At 48.0% G+C, this 22,449-nt stretch overlaps 1 protein-coding gene and 1 long non-coding RNA gene across 2 annotated transcripts; both read right to left on the bottom strand.

Annotated features, from left to right (window-relative positions):
- Nucleotides 1-308: 308 nt before the first annotated feature.
- Nucleotides 309-12,784, bottom strand: SFTPD (surfactant protein D). Its single transcript, XM_058696826.1, has 8 exons — nucleotides 12,669-12,784; nucleotides 10,183-10,384; nucleotides 5,459-5,575; nucleotides 5,069-5,185; nucleotides 4,657-4,773; nucleotides 4,263-4,379; nucleotides 3,319-3,402; nucleotides 309-826 (listed from the first exon to the last, which is right to left on the bottom strand). Exons 2-8 carry the CDS (start codon nucleotides 10,379-10,381, stop codon nucleotides 450-452), a joined length of 1,128 nt encoding a protein of 375 aa, XP_058552809.1. The 5' UTR covers nucleotides 10,382-10,384; nucleotides 12,669-12,784; the 3' UTR covers nucleotides 309-449.
- Nucleotides 6,200-10,176, bottom strand: LOC131492908 (uncharacterized). The gene is made up of 2 exons (XR_009252348.1): nucleotides 8,985-10,176; nucleotides 6,200-8,488 (listed from the first exon to the last, which is right to left on the bottom strand). It is a non-coding gene; the product is annotated as an uncharacterized LOC131492908 (long non-coding RNA).
- Nucleotides 12,785-22,449: the final 9,665 nt, after the last annotated feature.

Genomic DNA, 22,449 nt, shown 5'->3' with positions numbered 1-22,449 from the left:
GTGAGACCAAGGCAAGCAAGAGTGCTGCCCTGGAAGCCCAGAGGAGGAAGAGTGAAGGTCCGGGGGTGGTCAGCTGGTCAAACATGGCTGACAGTTGGGGAAGGGGAGGAGGGGGGAAGGGAGAGGAGGAGGGAGGGGGAGGGGCCTAGAGGGAGCCACCTGATTTTGCCACGGGGAGGTCTTGGGGACCCAAGTTTATCCCTTGCGACTGGGAAAGCAGCTGGCCCCTTCTTCCTCTGACAAGTCTCCCACGTGTGAAGCCATTTGACTCTGAGAGAGGCTTTCCGCAGGGACCTCCCCGACTGCTCTGTGGAGAAGCCCTGGCCAGCAGAGGCGGCGCCATTTTATTGGGGCATCGGCAGCACACAGGTCTGGGCCCCCATTCGTTGGCCAGGCCCCCACTCGTTGGCCAGGCTCCCGAGTGGAGCACGGCCCCCCACCCCGGTGGCTCAGAACTCGCAGACCACCAGGCGCTGCTCTCCACAGGCCTTGTCGTTCCACTTGCCATTGGTAAAGATCTCCACACAGTTCTCTGCGCCGCCATTGTTGTTGGGCTCCCCTGGGGCCCAGTTGGAATAGACCAGGGGCTCCCCGGTGGGGTAGATGAACTTGCCTTCCGTCTTGATGTCGGTTATACTCAGGAAAGCAGCCTTGTTCTCAACTGTGACCAGCTGCTGCAGGGCGTCGTTCTCGGCCGCAGAGCGTGGGGAGGCCATCTGTCCCCCGGCCTGTATACACACCTGCTGTGCGTCCTCAAAACTCTTTTCAATACCTCCTGTCTTGAAGATCTTCTCCCCGACACCTCGGCCATTGGGGAAGAGCTCCACTAGGAGAAGAGGACAGTCAGGTTGGGGTTATGGCAGCACCAGGCCAGAGCTCCGGGGCTCTGTGACCTTTGTGCGACAGCCCCCACCCGCCCCGCCCAGCATCCACGTGGGATATCAGGGCACCCGATAGGACAAAACTGAGGCACTTGGTTCCAGTGCACTGGCTTCACAATGCAGCCTGGGAGGAACTCCTGTGGTCCGTAGTTATAGATGAGGACACTAGACCCCAGAGAGGTTAAGTAAGGGGCCTGGAGTCACATACCTGTCAAATGTACGTTTAGGACTGAACCTTGTTTGTTGGGACACTAGAGCTGGAACGTGCTCTTTCTGTTTCACCCCACATTGTGTGTTGGGGTCAGTGGGAATTGCAATGACTTTGGTGTGTGATGGCTGGGACAGTTTCTGATGTGCGTGTGCTGGGGGTGGGGCAGGGGCATCTGAGAGCCTCACTGTGCTAATCTCTGCACTCACTGCAGCCCGATGTTGGCCCCTCGGGATGCATGTGGGTGATGCCCCAGCCAGTCAGCCTCTCCAGGGTGCTGGGTGAGAGGATGAAGGCACCTGAGAGGTGGCAGGGGGCAGAGGGGATCAATTCTGGGAGAGCCCTGTTTGGGAATTGGAAGCCAGGTGTTCCACCCCATCCTGGCAATGACTGCCTAGGTGGAAAAAGGAAAGTTACTTCCCTTTTCAGGGTTTCTAATTCCTCATTTCCGAAGCGGGGGTACGCTTCATAAAAACATCAACTATGTGACATATCACGTGTCTAATCTTCCATCCCATCCCCATCCCTTTGGCTTTTGGGCTCAGACATGGAAATCTTCAGGGCCGCCCAGAGGGCTGTGCCCTGGCCTCACTGGGCTGGTTAGACCTCAGGGTGCACCCTGACCCCCTGCCCTTCTCTGAGTAGCTTCAACTAGGGCTCGGGGGCAGATTCTCCACAGGCTCAGGACGGACGGCACTCAGGGCAGCCCTGGACAAGGTCAGTGCAAGAGTTCATGTGCCGCTACTGGGTTTTATGTTCCATGCATCTGGGTGGGCACACGTGCGCATACATGAACATGTCCCTGTATTCTTCTGGAGGTACATGGGAGTACTTACCGTCTGGACGTGTGTGTGTACGTATGCATGTGCTCGTGTATGTCATGGTGTGGGGTGAGTGATGGTATTTGAGTACACACATGTGGCCGGCATCTCTGGACATGTTCCACTTCACAGCAGTGTGCAAAGGAGTGAGTGAACACATGTGCAAATTTGTTGTGGAGGGAGTGAGACATACCCAATACCTGAAACTCCCATCCTTGGTTCTTAGGTACTTGGTACTTAGGAGCCAAACCTGTGTCTTACCCAGTGAGGCCCCTTTAGGATCTACTCCTTTGGAAATCGCTTCTTTTTTTGGATCAGGGAGATTTGATGAATGATGGAGACCCAAAGCTGACGTCAGGGAGAGCTGATGAGGAGGGCCAGTCAAGGACCAAGGTGGAGATTCCAAAAGGCACAGGGTACTCTGCAGGATTCCAGGATTAAGAAGAATCCCTGTGGGGCGCCTGGGTGGCGCAGTCGGTTAAGCGTCCGACTTCAGCCAGGTCACAATCTCGCGGCCTGTGAGTTCGAGCCCCGCGTCGGGCTCTGGGCCGATGGCTCGGAGCCTGGAGCCTGTTTCCGATTCTGTGTCTCCCTCTCTCTCTGCCCCTCCCCCGTTCATGCTCTGTCTCTCTCTGTCCCAAAAATAAATAAAAAAAAAAAACGTTGAAAAAAAAAAAAAAAATTAAAAAAAAAAAAAAAAAAAAAGAAGAATCCCTGATTTAAACACCCAGCAGGGTGCAGGGAGAGCCCAGCACTGGCTGGAGCCTAGAGGTGGTCAGTCCCCTTCCAGAACCATGGGCATGTCCAAGGTGACATACTTGATGGCCACATAGCAAGGCTAGGCCCCCACCAGCCTTGAACCCCGAGAGCAGCATCCCAGCCCCAGCCCTCGGGACAGTGTCCAGATTCTCTGCTGCCTTGGGCTGTGAAACAATATCTGGGCACTCACACGCCGGGTCCCACAGAGGTAAGAAATGCATCCTGGGCTGGATGTCCCCTGTCTATCACAGGGAGCAGCACAGGGCAGGCAGGAGTGAAGGTCTGTTGAACTGCACAGGTCTCAGGGCACAGATCGGGTCATAGGTGGCTGTGATGTTGGGGGGGCGGGGGGCATCCTGGAGCCTGATAACCTCCACCAGGCTTCCATCACCCCCATTGAACTGGTGATATGGCCACACCCTCCTCTCTGTCCCTTGCATTTACTTCCAGATCCTGGAGTATAGGGCTGCCTGCTCTGTCTCAGCACTACTCTCAGCCCCAGACCCTGCCCCAGAGCCAGATCCGGCTCTAAATATGGTCCCAACCTGTTCCAATCCCAGACCCAGACCCAGCCAACTCCAAACCAAGGCCCAGGCCCAGTCGGAGGCCTAGCCTTGGTGCCTGGCTCGATTCGGATCCAGGAACGTACCTTTCCTATACTGAGAGAAGGCATTCTGGAGGTGTCGGACCTGTCCACGTAAGGCCTCCACCTGCTGCCTCAGAGCAGTGATGTCTGCAGAAGAGAGAGGCCGAGTGAAGGCAAGCCCAGCATAGCCTGGGATCAGCTCAGAGCTTGGGCCTTAAGGGAAAGGTACCCAGCTGCAGGCACATATAGGGGACGGGATAAGGAGCTGGGACCAGGCCCTAGCAAGCCCACATCCACTAACACAACTAGCCCCTGTTGCCCCCAGATTTCCTATACTTCTACGAACAAAGTGTCCCCGGAGCAGGTCCCTGCGCATCACTGACACTGAACCCTGTGAAAATTTAACTCCCAATTCTGGGGATCTCATAGCACCTTCTTTGGGGGGGCAGGAATATACTTTCGTCAGTACTTCCCATCCACTGGGTTATTTGATAGTCAAAGCTATCCTTTGAATTGGGAAGGGAGCTGTGCTTTCTCCGGTGATCGGATGGAAAAGCTGCTCAGGGCTGCCCTCCTGTGAGTAAGAGTCTAAAACCAGAGCCTCAGGGGCGCCTGGGTGGCACAGTCGGTTAAGCGTCCGACTTCAGCCAGGTCACGATCTCGCGGTCCGTGAGTTCGAGCCCCGCGTCAGGCTCTGGGCTGATGGCTCAGAGCCTGGAGCCTGTTTCCGATTCTGTGTCTCCCTCTCTCTCTGCCCCTTCCCCGTTCATGCTCTGTCTCTCTCTGTCCCAAAAATAAATAAAAAACGTTGAAAAAAATTAAAAAAAAAAAAATAATAAAACCAGAACCTCATTCCCCTGCCTTCCTGACTGCTAGCGTCCCTGTTTCCCACCCACTCCCTGCCGTTAATGGGGCCAAAGATAGGCTGCCCTGAGATAAAGAAGGCCACCTCCCTCCCCCTGTCCCCACCCCGTGGCGGCTCCCAGATCTAGCAGATGCTGCCTTACCAGGAAGCCCGCTCTCTCCCTTTGCTCCTTTGTCCCCAGGAGCACCTCTGTCCCCCTTCGGTCCTGCGGGCCCTTTGGCACCTGGAGGTCCTGGCGGACCTGTGGCTCCAGCAGGCCCTGGGATCAGAGAAGAACTGGGTGAGCTCTGTATCCACTTTTCCAGCATTGTCACCCTCCCAAGACATGGGCTGTCCACCTGGCCTGCGGTCCCCCCTCCCCGATACAGACTGCTCCCCGAACCCAGCCATGCACCCTCCTTGGACATAGACTTTCCCTACCACCCAGTAACACCAGCTCCAACTTGATGAGTGGCGGTGGGGGAGGGGTGGCCATCACCAGCATCAGGGATGCACAAGGGAACCGGAGCCCCGTCCTAGCTCCTTCCGTCACTCACCCACTGCCCCAGCATTTCCAGCGGCTCCACGCTCACCAGGGGCACCTCTCTCTCCTTTAACCCCTGGGGGGCCTCTCGGCCCTGCAGAGCCCTGCATGCCAGGCACACCCACGTCTCCTGAGGAAGGAACAAATTGGAGCAAAAGCTGCCGAGAGTGGGCTTTTCACCCTTTGCTCCAAGGGGAGAGAGAACCGGTGAGAAGGTGCTGCTTACTGGCTGGGGTTCCTCTGCGGAGGCGAGCAGGAAAACGCAGTCCATGTGGGAATGTGGGGGAGAAGGGGTCACGACAAGGCCTGCCCAGCGCTGATGGTCTGGGCATTTCCCGGCACTCGAGCTGGCCTTGGGTCACACCCTGGACTGTGCCGTATTCCTTCCTTCTCCCTCCCAGACCGGCCACCTACCAACCACCTACCTTTGGGCCCAGCCTCTCCTTTGGGTCCTGGGGTGCCTTGAGGTCCTACATTTCCCTGCCTCCCTGAGGCACCCTCTCTGCCAGCTGGACCAGGCGTACCTCGAGGTCCCGGAGGTCCTGGGGAAAAGGACCAGCATGGTCAGTGACACTAAATCCTGCCAGAAGTGGGGGCGTCCGAAGAGAGGACAGCAGTGTTAGAAGTCAAGACAGGCAGCATCGTCGTAAAAGGTGAGGTCAACAGGAGTTCAGTCTCCCCTGCAATAACCCGGTACCACCTTCAGAACAACCTTCTTCCTTCTTCCTGGGGTGGGATCTGTGCATATCTACTGGCATGTTCTAGAGGCTGCAGCACCACCTGCAGACATCTGCATTCCATGTCCAGCTGCTCACCAGATGGTCCAGAGTCTCCCTTTGGTCCGGGCTCTCCAGCAGAACCATTCTCCCCTTTGGGCCCAACCGGGCCAGCCGGTCCAGGCGTCCCCGCTCTCCCTACAGCTCCTGGCGAACCTGTAGCAGCAGAAGAAATGGGCACAAACCTTAGGCCCAGAGACGAGCCAGCTGCGTGCACGGTCGGGCCCCTTGCATTCCTTCAGGGTTCTACAGGGTGTAGACGTCCCACTTCCACACTCCTTGCTACAGTGGTGATCCAGGAAATGGGTGTCCACACCCCTATTTTACAGGTGAGAAAACAGGCTCGCTGGGGCTGGCTGTGAACTCAAGCCAAGACCCATCTGACTTTCCATGCAGGGCACCTCCCCCTGCCCCAAGACCACGGTATATACAGCAGGCGGACTGTCAGCATTTAGTCTTGATCATGGACTCCTTGTTCTCCCCTTCCCAGAACCAGAGTTTATGTCAGAAATGACACCTGGCACCGATCATCAGGGAAATGCAGATCGAGACCACGATGAGATGTCACCTTACCCCTGTTAGAATGGTTATTAGCAAAAAGACAAGAGATAACAAGTGTTGATTAGGATGTGTAGAAAAGGGAACCCCTCATGCGCTATTGATGGGAACGTAAATTGGTGCAGCCACTGTGGAAAACAGAATGAAGGGTCCTCAAAAAATTAAAAATAGAGTTTTACACTCAGTTCTGTTCATTTGGTTATTCTTTTGTTGTTGTTGTTGTTGTTTGTTTTTTGTGTTTTTACTGAGGTGAAATTCACGTAATATAACATTAGCCTGTTGTAAAGTATACCATTGATTGGCAGTTAGCACGTCCACAGTGGTGTGCAATTACCTCCTGTATCTAGTTCAAAATCACTTCGTCACCCAAAAACAAACCCATAGCCACTAAGCCATCACCCCCAACCTCCCCTTTCCCCAGCCTCTGGATAGCACTACTCTGCTGTCTCTATTTCCTATTTTGGACATTTCATATAAATGGAATCAGACAATAGATGACCATTTATGTCTGGCTGTTTTAACTCAGAGTGACATTTTTGAGGTCCATCCACTTGGCAGTGTGTCTCAGGGTTTCATTCCTTTGTGTGGCTGAGTAGTATTCCACTGTGTGGACAGAACCTGTCTTGTTCATCCACTCATCAGTTGATGGACACCTGGGCTCTTCCCATCTCTGGGCTGTTGGGAATAAAGCTGTTATGAACATTCATGTGCAAAAAGAGAAAGAATGACACTTGACAGGTGCCGCTGACTTGTTCATTCACTCATCTGTTCACTGAGAAACCATCTGTGGAATATAACCGGGCGAGATGCAAATGTTAGCACCAGAACCCGGTCTGCAAGAGATTTGCAATAGGATTTTAAACGGTGAGGCACAAGTAATGAGTGAGGAAGAAGATTCGCAAGATGCCCCTTGTCCTACCACATCATCACCCCACCCCAGTACACACACATATGGCCAGAGCTGTCTTCCTGAGGGAGCAAATGGGACTTTAGGGTGAGGAGGATTTAGAGAGACTCGCAGAGGGAAGAGGACATGTCAGACTTGGAGACTTGTGCTCCAGGAGGGGCCAGGCCTGCCTGAGTAACACTGTGCTGGTGGTGGGGGTGGGTGCCTGTGATGGGTGACTGAGAGGCTCTGTGCTGGGCATTGTATCCTGCCGCTAGTTATGATCCTCACCAGGAATGAAATGGAAGCATGGAGGGTTACAGGATGGGCCCCTCACCCCATATCCAATAGGGCACCATGCTGGGCAGAGATGTCCTATCCCTAGGCTGAGGTCCCCTTGGGCTCCACCCTGGCTGGTATGGCAGCCGGTAGAAAAAGCGTTAGAGGTCTCCCATCCATGGTGTAGAAGTCCTGGAGACCATGAAGGGACTCCCTCTTCAACAGCAAGCACCCATGCCTCCCAAAGCACTAATTTTGCATCCCAGTGTCCCCCAAAGGCCAGCCCTGTGCCTTAACGCCACCTGAAGTGAAGCTTTGTGGACCCGCGGTCTGGCCAGTCTGAACTGCACTAAATTCCTCCTTTCCTTCCATCTTACATTTACTCATTCCACAAGTACTCACTCGAAACTTCTACTGTGTACAAGACACCATCGGCAATGCGGGGACACAGCAGTGAAAAAAGCAGACACAACATCAGATCCCTCTTTCTCTTGGGGCTGAAACCCAACTGCACAGAGACAGATCATAAAAATCAAAATGTACAACATATGGTTTAGTAGAGCAGAATAAGTGCCATTGAAGAAAAATAAAGCACAGAGAGTGTCAGAAGGCGGGGGTAGTGTCTTCTAAGTAGGGTGGTCAGGGACAGACTCGTGGAGAAGGTGGTCTGTAAGTAAGGCCGTGAAGGAGCTGAGGAGTGACCCACAGGGACAGCTATGGGAAGAGCAGTGATAGGGCCCTGGGGTGGCAGGGGGCTGGATGTGGTTAGGGACCAGCAAGGAGCCAGTGTGGCCAGAGGAGTTGAGGTCAGAGGAGTATGCAAGGGTGAAGAGTGTCCTTGTGAGCTGCTGAGGGGTGTGTGGTTTTACTCCGGGAGATACATGCCTATATACACTAAATCCTTCTGGAATCTTGGAGATGCTGAGGAATAAGAGGACTGTCCCTGGAAATACAGGCTGCAAAGCAGTGTGGGGTCTTACTGGACCTCCATGATACACCTGAGGCATTACCGCATTGAGCCCGCTCCACCCCCTACCTCTGCTCGAGGCTCTCTTCTCTCAGGCTTATCTTGTCCTTTACAGCAGGTTCTTGGAACCCTGTGCATCAAAATCTGCAGGGGACATTGTCACAAGGGCAGACTCTGGCCCCAGTCAGACTTACATGGGTCAGGATTTTGAGATACTCCAAGCTCGGTAGGAAATTCTCAGACCCATAATGGTTGACTGACTAACATGCCTGCAATTCAGGAGCCAGAGTGCAGCCTGGTCCCCTGGGCCATCTGTGCATGGTTCTCTCTCCAAGCACCAACCCAAGGTCGGGCTTGGAATGTGCATGGGGTGAACCACCTGCAGAAGAGAGGGAGGTCTCAGCCACACTCTATGCTTAGACTCACAGTGTGACCATAGGAAAGGGCCCCCCAGGATTCAATTCAGGGCCCCTTTGAGAGCTAGAGAGAGCGGGGATTCTCCAAGATGCTGACACCTTGAATACGCCTTCCGAGTTCACATCCAGGGGCCTTCCCTGAGTCCCGGGCCATTCATGTCGGTAGCCACTTTCTGTCTGTAAAGCACAGATAGGTACTCACTTGTCCCTTATCCTACAAAGCCTGGGGATGCTACCTATTCTTTCCAACTTAAATGTTGTTAGTTTCCTTCCTCCCCAACCAAAATGCCAACTCCCAAAAGATAAAGACCACGGTTGAAAGCTCCATAGCCCTAGCCCAGAACATGGGGGTCCCTTGTCCTAGATGCTGGCTCACTGAATTCTGACTCCTTGCCACTGGACCCAGATCCTCCTCTACGGAACAGTACTTCTCAGATGATTCCCTTAAATAATCAGTACCTGTGGAAACCTCACGAGAATTCACCCAATTGGTCCAGCAGAAAGATGTAACTTTATCCTAACAACCTGACAAAAAAGAAAGCCTTGGCTCCGTTATTTGTCACTATGTAGTAGATATTATTCCCATTTATAGATGAGCAAACTGAGACTCAGGGGCACTGGCTTGTCCCAGGGTGGGTCCCTGCTGTAGAAATGGAGCTGGTAGTCAAGCACAGATCTGTCTGATGCAGAAGCTCGTGTCCTTTCCCCTCCAGACTGGGTGTCATTTAGCCTCTCTGTGTCACAATTTTCTTACCTGTCAAATGAGATTCATATGTTCCCTGTAAGACTTCTGGTAGGATTAAATGAATTACTCAGTGAACGCCCAAGCACAAGGCTGGACAAAGGAATGTGAGCTCCCTTTCACTCTCTCTGTAATGTATTAGGACAGATCCTTGTGATCAGATCTGAGTATGGGGTCACAGAACCTCTTTCTTTCCCGTCCTTCATGACTATTGAAAAAATATATATTTTAAAATTTGAATTCAAGTTACTTAACATACAGTGGAGTCTGGGCTTGGGGAGCAGAACCCAATAATTCATCTGTTACGTAGAACCCCCAGTGCTCATCCCAACAAGTGCCCTCCTTAATGCCCGTCACCCATTTAACCCATCCCTCCACACACCTCCCCTCCAGCAACCCTCAGTTTCTTCTTTGTATTTAAGAGTCTCTTGTGGTTTGCTTCCCTCTCAGTTTTAATCTTATTTTTCCTTTCCTTCCCCTGTGTTCATCTGTTGTGTTTCTCAAATTCCACATATGAGTCAAGGCATATGATACTGAAAATATTTGACACCCTGCACCGACCCTATTTAATCCAGGTGACCAACTGTTAAGTCTGGAGCAGGGTTCTGGAGAGCCACAGATTCGATTTACCCACTATTTCCTCATTTTTGGAGTGGGAGGAAGGAGAAGGTGCCAAAGAAGGAGACAAGTCAGCTGGCAATGGAGGGAAGCACCTGGGGGCTCAGAGCAGCAGTCATTTTCAATTGGTAAGGCAGTGTTTCAGATGGACCAAACATCTGGGGGAAACCCATCCGCTCAGGAAGAAGAAGTCCACCTCTGAGCCTTCCGTAGCAGAACATCCCACTACTTCTGGGTTGGTTACAATTCCAATGCCCACCCCTTTCCACTAGGACAAGCCAGTGGTCCCAGCTCTACCTGGATCCCCCTTCTCGCCCCGGGGGCCCTCTCTCCCATCCCGTCCATCGCGACCAGGCAGGCCGTTCTCCATGGGGCTACACATGACCAAGGTGCAGGCGCTGGCTGCTGTTCTCTGGAAATAGGTCTTCATTTCTGTTCCCAGTGACCTCAGGGGCTGTGTGAGCAGCATCAGCACGGAGAGAGGGAGGAGAAGCATGGCCTAGGCAGGTGAACAGAACGAGAAAGGACATGCTCTTGGTCCCAGGACATGGGTTAGGGCTTGGCCCAGCTCCTGAAGGTCAGGAGAAGCACCTCCACTCCTGCCCTCCCTCCATGGAGCTGAGAGAACCAAGTCTCCCAAAGCAGTTTAGGGACCAGGTGGGCATATGGTCTGGTCTGGGAAAGCATGAGTTACCCAGCTGGAACTCAACTATAAGTTCGCAGGAGAATCCACCTATTCTCAGATGCCCGTGTTGTCCCTTCTTGTGACTTCCCTTGGGGACTGCCGTCGGCACAGGGGTAGGATGTAGAAATCCTCACTGAGGCCACATGTCACATCAGGAAGGATTCACTGGGTGCTTCCGGGAAGGACCTTTCCCGTCTTTGGACCTCCAGCTCCCTGTCTATACCGTCAAGGTGGTTGGCTTAGCTCTGACAGGGCAACCCCCTTTCCTCTCACTTGCTGCCTTGGATGGACCAACACTCTTGGTGTCTGCAGTGCGGTTCTGGAAAGGAGCTAGGATCCTGAACGCTTAGTGATGTCTGTCCTGAGCACAGGATGGGTGTGTGGTTGCGTGTTTTCCAAGCGATTTGCCATCCCTGAACTGGACACCATCTCCATGAGGAAATTCACACACAGAACCCAAGTGAAAGTTCTCAGAGAAGCTAACTTAGCAGCTGGAGAGCCCCTGGGGCATGCAGCATTCTGCTCTGACCACCTAAAAGAACTTGAGAGAAAGGCCTCATGGAGGAAAGGGACACGTGAGGTGGGTTCAGTCAAGGGAAGGCTAGTTCGGGGATAGGGAGAGCAGATGTCCAATAGGGCGTCCAGGCACCATCTGATTAGGACTTAGGGACTAAGTGAGACCCGGGCAGGTACAGGGCCTCGGTCACCTCCACTCTTGGACTTCTTTCTTCTCTCAGAGAAAAACGGTAAGGTTATGAGCATGGGAAGAGCTTGTGGGAGTTGCAGAGGCTAGGAACAAAGCCTGGGGGACACGTGCAAAGGAGAAGGGGGTCACCAGGCAGGCTGAGGTGGTGGCAGGGGAGGGGCTTTCCTGGCCAGAGAAGTGCCTTCTCCAGGTTGCTGGTGACCCTGGGCTGGACGATCCCTATTTTGCAGGAGCCTCTTTCAGTTGTGAATTCGCCACTTGCCTGGGCTTCCTAGGAATCTCTAGAAACACCCAGATGAGCTCCCTTATTGCGGCAGAGGCTCAGTCATGAGCACTGAAGGACCCAGGCCAGAACGAGGGCATTGTCCCCTGGTCCGCAGCTACAGCACCTCTGGGGCTCTGCGCACCGAATCGGAGGAAGAATGAAAACCAATCGACATTCTGCCCAGCAGCTCAAGGCACCAGCACCCACTGTAGCCGGAAGGGGCCGTGAAGAGAGGTGACTCACAGGTTTTCAGACCCACGATTCAGACGCGGCTTCTTAGCTGGGGCTATGGAGGGAGTGGGCAGAGCTGCAGCCCCCTCAGCCCACGGTGTCCAAGCTTTCTGATTCAGATTTTATTGAGAAAAAAAAATGACTCCTCTGAAAACTGGTTGGAAAATTAGCGACTTAGCCCAGTCAGTCTCTTTTTTAAAGTAAAGATGTGAGGCTAAGGGAGAAGCATGAATGTCCACGTCCTACAGGCAGTTGGTACCCAGATGGGCTTAAAAGGCAGGCCTATGGAGACCTGGTCTGTTTCTCCTCTACCACCCTCCTTTCTAAATAGATCAGGAATTGGGACGCCTGGGTGGCTCAGTCGGTTAAACGTCCGACTTCGGCTCAGGTCACGATCTCGCGGTCTGTGAGTTCGAGCCCCGCGTCGGGCTCTGGGCTGATGGCTCAGAGCCTGGAGCCTGCTTCCGATTCTGTGTCTCCCTCTCTCTCTCCCCCTCCCCCGTTCATGCTCTGTCTCTCTCTGTCTCAAAAATAAATAAAACATTAAAAAAAATTTTTAATAAATAGATCAGGAATGGAGGGGAACAAGAGAGAAGTTGAAATTGCCTGTTCCCCTGGGGCTTCCAGACAATGGTATCTGGCATCTGGGTGGGTATCTTCCAACTGATCGCCTTCCACAGCCCAGAGAGCAAATCTCCCACTGAGCATAGGGAGCAGTGAGGGGCGAAAGAGCACTCCTCATCGCCTCACCCCATCCCCCACCTTTCACACTTCCTAGACCAGAACAGACCAGACCCTGCCTCCACAGCACCAGTTGGATAAACCAGCTATATGGACAGAGAGATATTCATCGGGCATTGAAAAAAAACAAAATGAAGGCAAGGATAGAGACTCACAGATGCTGCCTCTCGTACTCCAGGATCTCCAGGCAAATTAGCCTTTCCTTGGCAAGCACTGGCTATTTATGCCTGCCCTGTCACCTGAGCTGCCCAGCCCTGGTCTTTTAAGAGCTCTTTTCAAGAAGTGGGGCCATTTCTTCCTTGTTGACTCACTCTCACCCCACCTGGGTTCTGGAAACCTGCCACTGATATTCGTAATACTCCACACATATCACCTTAAATGTTATACGGCACTCTCAGTCCGTGATCTCCCCTGCACCTCCCTAGAGCCCTGTGAGTTAAATGGCATTATTAGTGTCTGTATTTTACAGATGTCCGAAAATCTGAGCTCCAGAGAAGACCGGCAAGCAGCACAATGATCTACGTCTATTGTCAATGTGCCCCGCGTCTGCAGATTCCAAGATCCAGGACCTGCTGTGCCCCCTTCTCTTCCTCCTTCACCTCAACTTTACTGCCCAGATATTGGGAAAGAGCTGGCAGTTCCTTGGCATATCCGGGCAGGGGTGGGGCAAGTAGAGGGGCTGTGGAGGCTGCAGCCTGTGGGGCCACTCTTGCAGGGTCACTCTTTTGCTTCCTACTTTAGATCTTGGAGACACCCCCACTTGCCTTTTAGGGGATGGCCTTCCCTTAACTTCCTTGACCTTATCTCCCACCTTCTTGGCTGGAGCTTGCCCTGTGCATTGCTCAGGTGACCAGTTTGGATTCCTGAGTTGCTGATACACTGTTGTAGCCATGTCCAAAGAAACTCTAATGTCCAGTTGCCCACCCTCCTGCCTTTGATAGCAAAGGAAGTCTCTGCTTGCTTCTAGATTCTTGTGTCTTTATCTCTTGCATGAATTCTTTTCCTAGATCCACATGCCAACATCCCCATGTGTCCAAGCTTCTCTTTTGGCCCTTCCATTGGTGGTGCTGATTTGTTTTCGGCTTCTGATGCTCCTGTGGCGTCCCCTTGTGTACTGCTGAATCTATAATGCTTCAATTCATAGGGAAAGGTCTTCTGTTTCCTATGCTGAATTTTTTTTTTTTTTGAGGCGGGATCCATAATAGAGCTACCTGAGCCCCTAATGACAGAACTCTTTCATTATTAACACACAGCCCTCTCCATTCTAGGATGTTCATGTGCTCCTAGAGATCTAGATCAGCATGGGATTCCATTTCTCTCCCCAAATTTGGCAAGGTTTTTTTTTTTTCTATCACTATTTCTTTAAATAGACTTTGTTTCTCCATCTAGCTCTCTTTCTTAGGATTCCCCCAATGCATATATTATTTCTTTTGATGATGTCCCATAAATCCTATAAGCTTACTTACTTACTTACACTTTTTTTTTTTTCTTCTCTGACTGGGTAATTTCAAAAGATCTACCTTCAAGTTCACTGATTTATTCTTGTACTTGGCCAAGTTTTTTGTTGAATCTCTTGAATTTTTAATGTCAGCCATTGTATTCTTCAGCACTAGGATTTGGTTGGTTTTTTTTTGTTTGTTTGTTTGTTTGTTTTGTTTTTTGGGTCTGACTCCATATCAAGGGCAACAAAAGCAAAAATAAACAATTGGGACTGCATCAAACTAAAAAGGTTCTGCATCGTGAAAGAAACCATCGACAAAACTAAAAGACAAACTACTAAATGGGAGAGGATATTTGCATATGATATATCTGATAAGGAGTTCATATCCAAAATATATAAAGAACTCATGCAACTCAATAACAAAAAAACCCCCACAATCCAATTAAAAAATGAGCAGAGGATCTGAATAGACATTTTCCCAAAGATGACATACAGGTAACCGACAAGTACATGAAAAGATGCTCAACATCACTCATCGTTAGGGAAATGCAAATCCAAACCACAATGAGATACCACCTGACACCTGTTAGAAAGGTTAGTGTCACAAAGACAAGAAATAACAAGGACCGGTGGGGATGTGGAGAAAAAAGAGCCCTCGCGTATTGTTGGTGGGAATGTAAATTGGCGCAACCACTATGGAAAACAGTATGAGGATTCCTCAAAAAATTAAAAATAGTTCTACCATATGATCCAGCAATTCCCCTTCCGGGTATCTCTCTGAAGAAAACAAAACACTAATTTGAAAACATATATACACTCCTATGTTCAATGTAGCATTATTAACTATAGCCAAGACATGAAAACAGCCAGATGAATGAATGAATGAATGAATGAAGATGTGGTATATATACATACAGTGGAATACTATTGGGCCATTAAAAAATAGTGAAATCTTGCCATTTGCAGCAACAAGAATGGAACTTGACAATATTATGCTAAGTGAAATAAGTCAGACAAAGACAAATGCTGCAAGATTTTACTTACAAGTGGAATCTAAAAAAAAACCAAGTAAACAATACAAAACAAAACCCAAGCTCATAAATTCAGAGAACAGAGGATGGTTGCCAGAGGGGTAGGGAATGGAGGGCGAAATGGGTAAAGAGAATCAAGAGGTACAAACTTGCAGTTATAAAAGAAATAAGTCACAGGAGGTAAAGTATAACATGGGGAGTCTAGTCAATAATATTGTAATAACTTTGTATGATGACTGATGGTAACTAAACATGGTGATGATCAGTTTGTAATGTACACAAATGTCAAATCACTATGTTGTGCACATGAAACTAATATAATATTGTATGTCAATTATAGTTCAATAAAATAGGAAACAAAACTGAGTGGAAAACACAATTGTTGATTACTATTATTTAAGAGAATTTACATTCAAGAAAAGTGATGTCAGCATTATGGTGGCAAGAGTTGCTCTCTTTTTTTTTTAATTTTTTAAAAATGTTTTTATTTATTTTTGAGACAGAGAGAGACAGAGCATGAGCAGGGGAGGAGCAGAGAGAGAGGGAGACAGACTCTGAAGCAGGCTCCAGGCTCTGAACTGTCAGCACAGAGCCCGACGCGGGGCTCGAACTCACGGACTGTGAGATCATGACCTGAGCCGAAGTCGGACGCCCAACAGACTGAGCCACCCAGGCGCCCCATCTTTTTTTTTTTTTTTTTTTTTATTAACAACTAACTGAACATCCATAACCAAACAAAAGTGCCCCTGCTCATTACAGCAGGACCCCTGAGAGGTTTCCACCCACCCGTGCATCTGAAAGTGGATGGGTAAGACCTGGGTGGGGGCAGTGGGTCCAAAGGAGTCCTTGAGCCTGCCCCACCCCACTCACTGCAATTGGGGAAGAAAAGGGGCATCTGGAGAGTACTAAAATGAGCACCCATTAGAGAAAGAGTTTGTGGAGGTCCAGCCTGACTGATGGGAGAGTCTTGTATGCCAACAGACTCAAACAGGAGGCAGAGGAGAGGGAGGAACTCACCAAGGTAGCCCCCCCACCTCCCTGCCCTCCCCAGTGCAACACTACAAGGCTTTTACCAGCATAGCAGCCACCTCACTCAGGAGGGGAGGGAGGAAAGCACTGACCTCTCCCATAGAGGAAGTGGAGAGCAAAAGTAGCGAGTGACTGCCCGGCTGTTCCAGGTATGTGGGTTGTGGCTGGAAAGATCCGCTTTTCTCCACCAGCACTCAGATTTCGGAGGAGGGACCTCTGAAATGGAGAGAGAGGACAGGGGAGGAAGCAGGTGAGAATATCAAAGAACACTGAAGGAATGCATTTCCTGCCATCTGCTTTGAGACAGGAGCAGGAGGTCCACTCACAAGCATAAGGGTGGAGATGGGGGGGTGAGTGTGTGGCCACTCAAGGATCCTCCCACCAGGCCCACGGCACCCTCAAAGCCCCAAGTGCTGATCTCTGTGTATGCAGAACTCATGCGTGAGCACCTTCTCTGGTAGGAAGAATGCACCAACTTAAGCTATAGAGCCACCTTCTGGAATTCAGAGGAAAGGCTTCTAAAAGTCAGCTTGTTGAATTGTATGAACAGCAATAATAAAAGTATAAAACCTTAAGTAAGAAAGGCGTCTGCTACTTCAAGTACAAACGCAGAAGCACCTATCTTCAAACACTGAAAAATTCAGGGAAATATAGTATCACACACACACACAATAATAATTCTCCAGCAGCCAAACTCAAAGGCATGGAATATTGCAATCTAATTGATAAACAATTCAAAATAGCTGTTATGAAGAGATTCGATGAGCTACAGGGAAACTCAGAAAGACAATTCAATGAACTCAAGAATAAAATTAATGAACAGAAGGAGTTATTTACTAAAGAGATTGAGATTATAAAAAAAAGAACCAAATGTGGTGCCTGGGTGGCTCAGTCGCTTAAGCACCCAACTTCGGCTCAGGTCATGATCTCACATTGTGTGGGTTCGAGTCCCGCATCAGGCTCTGTGCTGACAGATCAGAGACTGGAGGCTGCTTCAGATTCTGTGTCTCCCTCTCTCTCTCTGCCCCTCCCCTACTCACACTCTGTCCCCCTTTCTGTTGAAAATAAATAAACATTACAAAAAATTTTTTATAAAAGACAAATAAATAATCATCATAAAATAAGTAAATGAACACACAATGTATAAAGATGTAATTTACGAAAGGAACATAAATAAGGAGGGATGGGACTGTATAGGAGCAGAGTTTTGGTGTGCAATTGAAAACTACCTTGGTATCACTTCAAACTAGGTTGTTATAATTTCAACATGTTAATGTATTTACAGGACAAAGGACAAAAACTGCATGATCGCTCAATGGACAGACAACAGGCATTTGATAAAGACCAACATCCCTTGATCATAAAAAAACAGGGACTGCAATATATTACTTTTCACTTGTACAAGATACACCACTTTTAGAACACAAACTTTGTTTTTTTAGAACAGTTTTGGATTTAGAGAAAATTTGCAAAGTTAGTACAGAGAATGCTCATCTACTCCTCAGCAGTCTACCCTATTATTAATATCTTGCATTCACACGGTACATTTGTTACTGTTAATGAACCAATTTGATACATTATTAACTAAAGTCCACACTCTTAGATTTTCCCTAGGTTTTAAGTAATTTTATTTTTGTATCCCTAGGGCTCACCATGGATACGTCATTATTTTCATAGTCATGCCTAGGTTTGTTAGTCTCCTCTTGGTTGTGAGAGTTTCTCAGACCTTCCTTGTTTTTGATGAGTGTGACAGTTTTCAGAGTTCCTAGCCAGGTTTTTTGTAGAACGTCCCTTTATTGCATATTTTTATATTTTTCTCATGATTAGACTTGGGCTAATGACTTTTGGGGAGGGATACTGTAGAGGTAAACTACCTTTTTCATCATATTGTTTCCAAGGTACTTACTATGAACAGGATTTTTCACTGTTGGTGGTGATTTCGATCACCCCGCTAAAGTCAGGTTTCTCAGGTTTCTTAACTGAAAAGTAACTATTGTTTCCATTCTTTACTGTATTCTTTTGAAGAATATCACTATGAGCAGCCCACACTTACGAAGTGGAGGGTTACAGAGGTGCCTGGGTGGCTCAGTCGGTTAAGTGTCCGACTCCTGACTTCAACTCAGGTCATGATCTCACGATTCGTGAGCTCGACCCCTGTGTCGCGCTCTGTGCATGAGCACAGAGTTCCTGCTTGCAATTCTTTCTCTCCCTCTCTCTCTGCCCCGCCCCTGCTCCTGCTCTCTCTCTCTCTCTCTCTCTCAAAATAATAAACATTAAAAAAAAAACTTAAAAAAAAAGATGCAGAGGGTTATGATTCACCTCCTTGAGGGTGGAGTATCTACATAAATTGTTTATAATTCTTCTGCATGGTCTAGTCTCCATTTATTTACTCAATCATTTATTTACATCAATATGGACTCATGTATATCTATTGTGTACTTTGAGTTGTAGTCCAACTACTTTCTTTACTTTGTTGCTCAGATTTTTCCAGCCTTCCCTTTTGAAAGCTTTTTTCTTGATTCCTCAATTAAAAGCATTCATAATGGAAAGAAAGAGTTAAAGTGTCTCTACTTTGCAGATGCTGTGATCTAATGTACAGACGATCCTAAGGAACAACAACAGCAGCAAAAAACCATGTAATAAACTAGTTCAGCAAGGATGCAGATTACAAGATCAATATACAAATATTGGTGTATTTCTATACACTAGCAATAAGTAATTTGAAAATGAAATCAAGCAATAGTCCATTTATATTAGTATCAAAGTGATTAAAGTACTTAGAAAAATATCAGTAATTTTTGATAGGTAGCTATTGATGTGTGTGCATGTGTGGTTTGTTGTCTTTAAGAAAAAAATTAAGGTCAGTAATTCTATGAACAGCCTTCTCACATGCATCCTCACTAAAATGGAAATTGTTTTTGTCATAAATCTGTGGCTTGATTTCTTTTGCTAGTTCTGAAAAATTCTTAGTATCTCCTTAAAAATTGTGTCTGACTCGGGGCATCTGGGTGGCTCAGTCGGTTAAGCATCTGATTCTTGATTACGGTTCAGGGCATGATCTCATGGTTTGCGAGTTCAAGCCCCGCATTGGGCTCTGCGCTGCCAGCGTGGGTCCTGCTTGGGTTTCTGTCTCCCTTTCTCTCTTCCTGTCCCCTGTTTGCTCTCTATCTCTCTCTTAAAATAACTAAAAATTAAAAATTATGTATATATATGTATATATATATACGCATATATATACACTCTGATGCATATTTATGTGGTAAGATTAGAGAACACTAAATTAGTCCTTTATCACCATAACTAAATAATGATGCAACAACTTATCTAAGGTGATCTTCCACTGACATAAAATAAAAAAACCTTTTTTTTTTTTTAATTTTTTTTTTCAACGTTTTTTATTTATTTTTGGGACAGAGAGAGACAGAGCATGAACGGGGGAGGGGCAGAGAGAGAGGGAGACACAGAATCGGAAGCAGGCTCCAGGCTCCGAGCCATCAGCCCAGAGCCTGACGCGGGGCTCGAACTCACGGACCGCGAGATCGTGACCTGGCTGAAGTCGGACGCTTAACCGACTGCGCCACCCAGGCGCCCCAAATAAAAAAACCTTTAAATACTTCGCTCAATTGCTTCAAAGAGTCTACCCAGACAATATTGCTTGTACCATTCCCCAAATTTACCTTTAATTCTGTCGGTGAGTGAAAACTATAATAACCTCATGAAAACATCTCTATTGGAATTAAATAGAGACATTAGGGAAAGGGCTATGCATTAAAATTCTGTGTACAGAACTTTTCCTTACCATGACAAAGAAGAATTTTGCTCCCGACCCATTAAGTGTAACATATTTTGGGTATCATCCATCAATCATCTGCTTTTGAGGTCTTTCCTCTCTTTGGAAGAGCACAAAGCACTTTGAAAACCCTACTGTCACTATTGATCAGCACCAAAGGGCAGGTCATTGGGTAACAGGATGAGAAAAACTCACCAGTGTTCTGTTGATTAAAATCTTTGTAATGTGAAAAGGATAGGTGTGCGATGAGGAAGGAATTGCCTAAATAAAAGAAAACAAACCATGTCACCAGCCAAAGGATGGTTTGGGTGGCTTTATTCTCTGGGGACAGTTTCTTGGCTTTCTTGCTCTTGTGCCAGCCCTGAACTTTCTTCTGATGTCTGTGCAGGACAATCACCACGTAAATACTGGTCGAGACCATAAGGAACACAAAGAGAATGTCACAGGTGGATATGATACTTATAAATGTAACATGGAGTCCTCTGTTATGCAGCATTTCAGAGAATATCCATGTCCAAGAAAAGTGACATTTTTTTGGGTGCCGCACTACCTCTTATGACCTTGATGTTGAGCCACATGTTGAAGAAGAAAGAAGATACAATCAAATTGGATATTTCACATTTGAGCCATACCAAAATGCACGTGCTGGGACTGACAGCGCTGGCCTGGGATATACTCAGGAGACATGTGAAGCAGATGGAAAATCCATGTGTGACTCTGTAAGTGAACATCCCTGCCTTACATCCAACATCATCTAGAGCACACTTAACTCCAAAAGCAAACAGCACTTCTGGGGTGCCTCTACAAATTACGATAACCATATTACAAAAAGTCAGATGGGTGAGAATATTATCTGTGGTCTTCTTCTGGCATCTGTCAATTAGGGAAATATGAACATAAACCATGAGCGGCATTGAGTTCCCTGAAATCCCAATGCAAGTTTGGGAAAGGAACAAAATTCCAAAGACCACATTACTCGCAAACATCTTTTGAGTCTTTGTTAGAGTTAGAAACAACGCCTAGGGAGGCCCACAAATACCTAGAAGTAGAATTAGAAATCAGCTGATAAAATCGATTGGTGCACAGAAAAATAACAGTGGAAAATTCTACCAGAGGCAAAGAAAAAACCACCCCCACTCTTCAAACACTGTATGGTACATATAAGGGAACGTTGTTTTTGGCATTTATGAGATTTCAACAGAGACAGATTATAAAATAATCAGAAAGAATTATATCTGCAAATATCACACGATTTCATTTGCTTCCTCAAGAGAGTAGGCTGCAGAGAAAAGCAAAATTTCATGACCAACGCACGGATGAAGATAGTGTTGGGTAGGCTATGCTTTAAAAATAGGAGTGTCTTGGGGCGCCTGGGTGGCCCAGTCGGTTAAGCATCTGACTCTTGATTTCAGCTCAGGTCGCGATCTCACGGTCTGTGAGTTCGAGCCCCACACTGAGCTCTGCGCTAACAGTGCGGAGCCTGCTTAGGATTCTTTGTCTCCTTCTCTCTCTGCCCCTCCCCCACCCACTCATTCCCAGAAATAAATAAACATTAAAAAAAAAAAAAGAGAGGAAAAAACAGTGGTATGGTGGTTACCAAAGACTAGGGGCAGGGAGAGGATGGGAAAGAGGAGTGTTTAAGGGTACATATTGGAAACTACTAGATACATAAGCCCTGAAGATCTAATTCACAGTGCAGGGAACACAGACAGCAAAACTCTACTGTAAGCCTTAAACTTGGTAAGAGATTAGATTTCAATCGTTCCTACCACTAGGAGAAATGATAATTATGTGACACGATAGAGGCGTTGTCTACTGCTACAAGGGCAATCTTACCGCAGTACAAATGTATCACCTCAATGCCTTATACCTTGACACTTACGCAATGCTGCATGTCAATTATATCTCAACTTATTTTATTTTCTTAAATGTTTATTTATTTTTGAGAGAGAGGGAGAGAGTGGGGGAGGGGGAGAGAGAGACAGGGGGACAGAGGATTTGTCCGAATCAGGCTCTGTGCTGACAGCGGAGAGCCTGATGCAGGGCTCGAACCCATGAACCTCGTGAGATCATGACCTGAGCCGAAGTCAGACGCTTAACCTTTTGCACAACAAAAATATCCTTGAAAGATAAATATTACTTCGTGTTTTCAAATTGCATTGTGCCCACTGTTCAACCTTTTCAGTCTTTTGCTTTCTCTTTTTTGCAGCTGAAGACGTGAGAATGAGGCCAGTACACACAGAACTAGCTCATCGCTTATATCTGCAAACATACCAGTTTCACACCATTGCAAACAGCGTGCAGCGGATATCGTTTACGGTGCATCTGTGCGCACCTGTGTGCAAGCGTTTATTAGCTAAAACACAAGCGGCGGGATATCCCAACTGTAGTATTTATTGTCCAAGTCCAATCGGCAATAGTTATTATGCCTAATGTAAACCTCACATTCGTCAATCATCTAGGAAATGAAAACATTCATGTGCTGATGTGCATGCACACCCAGATGTTAATGGTACAGATTTACCTGGAAAGATTCTGATGTGATTATCTGACCCCATGGATACCGTGCCATCAGTCTTATTTTTAAGTTGTTTCCTGGGATGATTCTGTTCCCCGGGGGGTGATTCTCAAGATAGGTCAGAGGT

Source organism: Neofelis nebulosa, chromosome 13 (genome assembly GCF_028018385.1).
Source record: "Neofelis nebulosa isolate mNeoNeb1 chromosome 13, mNeoNeb1.pri, whole genome shotgun sequence".
Lineage (NCBI taxonomy): Eukaryota > Metazoa > Chordata > Mammalia > Carnivora > Felidae > Neofelis > Neofelis nebulosa.
Note: the sequence above shows the minus strand (reverse complement) of the source record. Positions and strands in the feature narration are given on the sequence as shown.

Excerpts from the sequence above, each read along its gene's own strand:
- SFTPD (XM_058696826.1), bottom strand. The coding sequence starts at position 10,381 with ATGCTTCTCCTCCCTCTCTCCGTGCTGATGCTGCTCACACAGCCCCTG. Across the intron at positions 5,576-10,182 it reads GGGCGAGAAGGGGGATCCAG|GTTCGCCAGGAGCTGTAGGG; the intron begins GTAGAGCTGGGA and ends CTGCTGCTACAG. Across the intron at positions 4,380-4,656 it reads TGGAAATGCTGGGGCAGTGG|GGCCTGCTGGAGCCACAGGT; the intron begins GTGAGTGACGGA and ends CTCTGATCCCAG.